This window comes from Misgurnus anguillicaudatus, chromosome 19 (genome assembly GCF_027580225.2).
Source record: "Misgurnus anguillicaudatus chromosome 19, ASM2758022v2, whole genome shotgun sequence".
Taxonomy (NCBI): Eukaryota; Metazoa; Chordata; class Actinopteri; order Cypriniformes; family Cobitidae; genus Misgurnus; species Misgurnus anguillicaudatus.
Window position 1 is genome coordinate 40,408,340 of NC_073355.2, and position 6,000 is coordinate 40,414,339.

A 6,000-nucleotide genomic window follows, 5' to 3' on the forward strand; every position below is an offset into this window, starting at 1 on the left:
TGTTGCTTGTATGGTGAATAAAAGGCAAATGCATTACCAATAAGACAAAAATTGGTGAATGCATTGCTTGTACGATGAATAAAGGTTACACTATATTTCGATATTTACTAGAATATCTAAAGTGGACTATCATAGACTGAAAAAATATGGATGACGCCCGTTCGCTCTCTTCCATTGGTGAAAAGTGCAGCCGCCAGTGTCCCGATACGGCGCTGACATCTTCAGTCTGTGCAGTAGCGATTTTGGGACCAGTCCTGCGCAGTAGTGAGCAGGAAGTAAAGCCGTGAAATCAAGCCCCGCCCTCGCAGAATGCGCATATCACACGATATCAATGCTGTCAATCATGACGTGACACCCCCGTTTTTATATCATTAAATAACTAACTAAACACAAACTTATTTTAAAAACAAACACTTGCATTTACATCAGTGTGATAAAAACTACAGTAAATGACAGAAACCAGCTTCGGAAAAAAGATAATTGAAGTGTAATTTTTAATTTTTTAGTTGGTCTCAGGTCACACTGAATAACATGGGGAAGCGGGTTTATGACCTATACTGGGACCAGTCACTGGGGGCGATTGAGACGTTTTGGCTTCACTTTTCAGTGCTTGTGCTGCACACTTGCTAAATACAAATAACTTTGCAACTACATGTCAACTAAGTTTCATTAATTTGCAACTATAAAGCAACTAACTGTCATTAGAGTATTAGTAGAGTGGAAGGGTTTGGGTTTGTGGAATAAGTTGACATGCACCTGCAAAGATACTTCTAGACAGTTGAATGTCTGTTGAGATATCATCACAATAAAGTGTTAGTAGATATTAAGCAGACAGTCTACTAATTCTTTAAAGATTGGTGGTTGATAATAAGTAGTTGCAAAGTTACTTATAATTAGTAAAATGTCTAAAGTGGACTCGAAATAAAGTGCTACCTAAATGAATGGCAAATGCATTACCAATGAGACAAAAAATGGTGAATGCATTGCTTATATGACAAAAAAAAGGCAAATGCATTACCAATGAGACAAAATTTGGTGAGAGCATTGCTCAAATGATGAATAAATAGCAAATGCATAACCAATAAGTAGGCATGGGCCAGTTACCGGTTTCAAGGTATACCAAGGTTTTAAACAGTCAAGGTTTTAAAACCACTAAAATTCTGTGATACCGTCTCCAAGGTATGAGCTGTGTTTATACAAAATTCATTAAATCATTAATTCATGTGATTGATTTGATATTTACATTTTAATATATTATGAAAATATTATATATTTTTGAAAGCATATTATAATTTAAAGGCTTTATTTACCTGGCATTTGAAAATAACACATTTTAGTGTTGCAATGGCAATACAGCAACACCGTGGTATTTTTGTTAAAGGTTATCATACTGCCAGAATCTTATACCACCCCATGCCTACCAATAAGACCAAAAAAAAATGGTAAATGCATTGCTTAAATGACAAATAAATAATAAATGCATTACTTAAATAACCAATATAAAGTAAATAATACATTGTTAATGCAAGTCAGCCTACGCATTTATTTATCCTAAAAACAGTGTACAGTATTACTGTATTATACACAGCAAAAAATTATTTTCAAGAAAAAAAATTGTATTTGTCTCGTTTTCAGTAAAAATATCTAAAAAATCTTAAATTAAAGGAACAGTATGTAGGATTGTGGCCAAAAATGGTATTGCAATCACAAAACTTGTGGCTAAAACTGGTACTGCAATCACACAACAGGTGGCCAATACACAAAATGACAACATAAACATCAGTTCAGGGCTGCAACTCCACTTTTTAAATGACAATATCCTGGCCAGACCACTGTTGTCAGTGATATAAGTATTTGAAGTGAAAATGATTTCTTAATGTCTAGTGACATATCAGGGCCATTTTATGATTAATTGATATAAATTTCTTACATACTGTTCCTTTAAGATACTTTTTCTTGATGAGCAAAACGACCCAAGAAAATAAATCTAGTTTTTAGACCAAAAATATCAAGTTTAAATGATTTTGTGCATGAAACAATCTGCCAATGTGGTAAGCAAATTTTTCTTGAATTTAGTGTTTTAGAAAAATTTTCAAGATTTTTTTGCTTACCCCAATGGCAGATTTTTTTGCTTGTTTTATGCACAAACTCAATTAAATTTGATATTTTTGGTCTAAAAACTAGACCTATTTTTTGGGTCATTTTGCTCATCAAGAAAAAGCATCTTAATTTAAGAATTTCTAGATATTTTTACTGAAAACAAGACAAAAATACTATTTTTTTTTCTTGAAAATAATTTTTTGCAGTGTACTCCAGTACAATATAATAAGCTCAATAAATGTTTTAACAATTTGTGACATGTGTAATGTACTAAGATAACTAAAGCATATCTCTTGCCTTTTTAAAAGAGGGCTTTATATATAGTGTACTGACCATGTTGATTTATCCTTTTCCTACAGGAGAAGAACAACAAGGCTTTCCAGATCATTGAGATGAGAGTATTGTCAAACTGGGGTCACCCCGAATACACCTGCCTATACCGTTTCAGAGTTCACGGCAGCCCGCACGCTCAATAATCACATCTGCTCTACAATACATCTATATCCCTTTATGTACATAGAGAAAACGCTTGGACTTTGACGCAGCACAGAGGAAACTGATTTCATGAGCTACATTTTAAAGACTTTAATACGAATGATGGAGTTAAAGGGAGCACAGGAGAAAAATTAAGCTAAATATTTTCACATACACTCATTTCCTTGTTCTTGCACTGATTTCCCACGTTCGGCGGCACCTCGTGTCACGTAAAAACAATTGCTCTCGTAGGCTCTCACCCGTAGAGGTATTTGTGCCTTCAGACAGGACATACTTCTCATTCTGTGTACATTTTGTTGTAGAGACGCTCATGTAAGTCACTAAGCTTGAGTTTAACCTAGTCACTGCCGCTTTAATTTGTCCGCAAGGTCACAGAAAGTGATTGTTTTTGGTTTTAAACCTTTATTTTTTTATTTTAAGTCTCATGAAATGTGTCAAGAATAAATTCAGGTCAAAACTGATTTTTAGTTAAAGAAATTGCATTAAATTGACTTTTTTTAGATTTTCAAGCTCGTTTGTAATATAAAAAAATTATTTGAATGTTAAATTTTGAGCGTATAAAAAGTTTATACATTAAGTAAAAAAAATCGTATTACAGTATTTTACTGTATTACAGTAATCATTACTATCTCCAGATGTATAAGAATTTTTTGCATTATGGTTAAATGCCACCGCAAAGTATGATGTAATTATTTTTAATTTTGCAACCCGGACATATTTTCGTTAGATTCACCCAAACAGGCACTATTTTTTCTACTTTTTGGAAATTGTATGGGACACTGATTCGTGTGTACAGAGGACATCTGGACAGAAAGAAAATGGACGTCTATGGACACTGTGTGACTAATCTCTGTAGATTTAACATAACTGGACCCGTCACTCATTTGATTCAGTATCACATTGCAGTCGTGATAACCTGCAGGAATGTAACTTATTGTAATTAGTCATTTTTAATCTACTCATATCAGTGTTGATTTTACGTAAAGGGGTGCACCACGTTATTATTTTGTGTTTAGTTTCAGTAGATAATACACTGTCATGTTTTAAGAAAATGTTTGTTGCACAAGTCCTATGTAATTCATTGGATATGTTTAAAAAGTCAAAGGTTCATTTATAGAACCACATCTGGTCAATGTTGACCTTTTCAGTTTGTAAAATACTTTTCGTTTGTTCATGACTATTTATTTTACCGAGATAGGACTTTGTGCTGTGTGTTTTTGTAAAAATGCTTTTCAGTGCATATTGGTCTGTTTATATTTTTAGGTTTTTTTGTCTTATAAAATGTACTGGTAAAGGATTTTAATTTTAAGAAAATGTACATGATTTCTTATTGACGCTTTAAGAACAGACTGAAGTACAGCAAATGAGTTATTAAAACAAAATTCACCAAAAAAAATTATTTGTCATTTCCTCTTATAGAGAAACAAGTGAGAAACAATGGCAAGATCACTATGCTGTAAAAAAAAGTTTGTTGGTTCAACTTAAAGCAAGTTAATACCTGGTTGCTTTAAAAATATTAGTAGACACAATTTTTAGGTGAAAATTTTAATTCTCATATTTTTAAGTCAAATTAACTCATTTTAAGGCAACCATGTAAATTGCTTTTTAAGTTTAATATCCCAAACCTGGCGATGCAAGCTTTTTTAATGTGTATGCATTTTGTGTTTTGCTTAAAGCCCTAAACGAATTAATTTGTTATTAATAAGCATGTTATAGGCGTGTTATTGATTATTAATAGGTACTGTGTGTAATGTGGACATTGTTCAGTGTTGTAGGAGGGAAATATCGCAGGAGTGATAATTTATCGGATGCATTTTTTTCACATTCACGCAGATCGCCTCCACCAAACGGTCATGCACACACAATGCGCGTTTCACTTTCCATATGTTCTGTACCTGTTTACGTATTTTCAGTAAATAACATTTTTTGTGTTCAACAGAAGTCAGGATGAAAATCTTTGGATGAACTGTACCCTAACATCATATACCCTACCTCAACTAAAGCTAAGATATTGGGCTGTAGTGTTTGCAAATCTTTGAAGTTTAATATCTTTCAGCGTGGCCCCAGTAATATTCAATCTCTGAACTGTTCACATCTGTCAGAATCTCCCCGAGGCGACAGCAGAGGTGTGTAGTGTTCAGTAATGTCTGTTCCTGTTTACTAGCAGGCAGGCAGAATGTAAGTAACCAGTGATGGCCTCATTCTCCTCCAAACATCTTTCATATTGCTGTCTGAAGTACAGCATGTACCCATAAACCATTTGGGGCTGATGTGGGCCCCTGCTGCTCCTTCAGAGACAGATATACAGCTCGGATCTGTACCACAGTATGCTGACTTTTCTGCCTCTCCTTAGAGACTTTAATTTATCTGTGTATGTCAGATACTGTACTGTCAAAACAATACCAGTTGGGAAAATGGGTGTTAAAGATAATAAATTAATTCTAACTGAAATGAGGCCCAAAACCGACTTTTTAAAGGAATAATGCAATGATAAACAGCTGACAGTTCATAAAGCAATTTGTAATGGAAACAATTAAAATCTGTTTTGTTTTAAAGGGACTCTCCACTTTTTTTGAAAATATGCTTTTTTCCAGCTCCCCTAGAGTTAAACATCTGAGTTTTACAATTTTGAAATCCATTCAGCTGATCTTCGGGTCTGGCGCTAGCACTTTTAGCATAGCTTAGCACAATTTATTGAATGTGATAAGATCATTAGCATCGCCCTTAAAAATACCAAAGAGTTGATATTTTTCCTATTTAAAACTTAACTCTTCTGTAGTTACATCATGTACTAAGACCGACAGAAAATTAAAAGTTGCGATTTTCTAGGCCAATATTTCCATTGCATAGTACCCCACGGTTTAGTTTAGTTTGGTTTGGGTCAGCTCACCTCACTGTGGCGTGGTTAGCTTTTCCATCGAGTTTAGTATCACTTCGCAGTGGGAGGGATTATAGGCGTGTCGTTATATTTGTGCTGCCTACTGCTGTGACATCATACAAACGAGAGCGTCATTGTACATTCCCATACATTATTTATTTCTCAGTCCGCCACAAAATTTAAATTGACCACCACAAATAGATGTTTGCACATCGCGTTCATCACTACCCCTGTCTCACATGACAGTTTCTGTTCAAACACGCGTGGCGTCAGCCGACGGCGCTGAGCCTCATTGAAGTTGCATTTAAGCATATATAATGCTGACGTGCTCGTCGCGAATGTTTCACCACAAACTGCAAGTCTGGAAAAAACTATTATGGTGTTCCTGATTCTCAACCTGTGAGTGTTTTTCATCGTTAAAAGGGAGTTTGGGAACTTATAGAACTTATTGCTCGAGACAACGCAAGCTAGCATGAAGGTAAAGCTAATCTTTTACTTTATAGCGATGACGCTGGTAGTGACGATTC

The 6,000-nt window shown here is 34.7% G+C and overlaps 1 protein-coding gene across 9 annotated transcripts in view; it reads left to right on the top strand.

Moving 5' to 3' along the window:
* Window positions 1-3,991, top strand: part of LOC141349035 (SUN domain-containing protein 1-like) — a 41,505-nt gene extending 37,514 nt beyond the window's left edge. For all 9 annotated transcript variants that reach the window (XM_073857623.1, XM_073857622.1, XM_073857627.1 and 6 more), the window contains one exon: window positions 2,460-3,991. In XM_073857623.1, the coding sequence (XP_073713724.1) occupies window positions 2,460-2,576 (117 nt within the window). In that variant the 3' untranslated portion in view covers window positions 2,577-3,991. The remainder of the gene's footprint in view (window positions 1-2,459) is intronic.
* The last annotated feature ends 2,009 nt before the right edge of the window (window positions 3,992-6,000 follow it).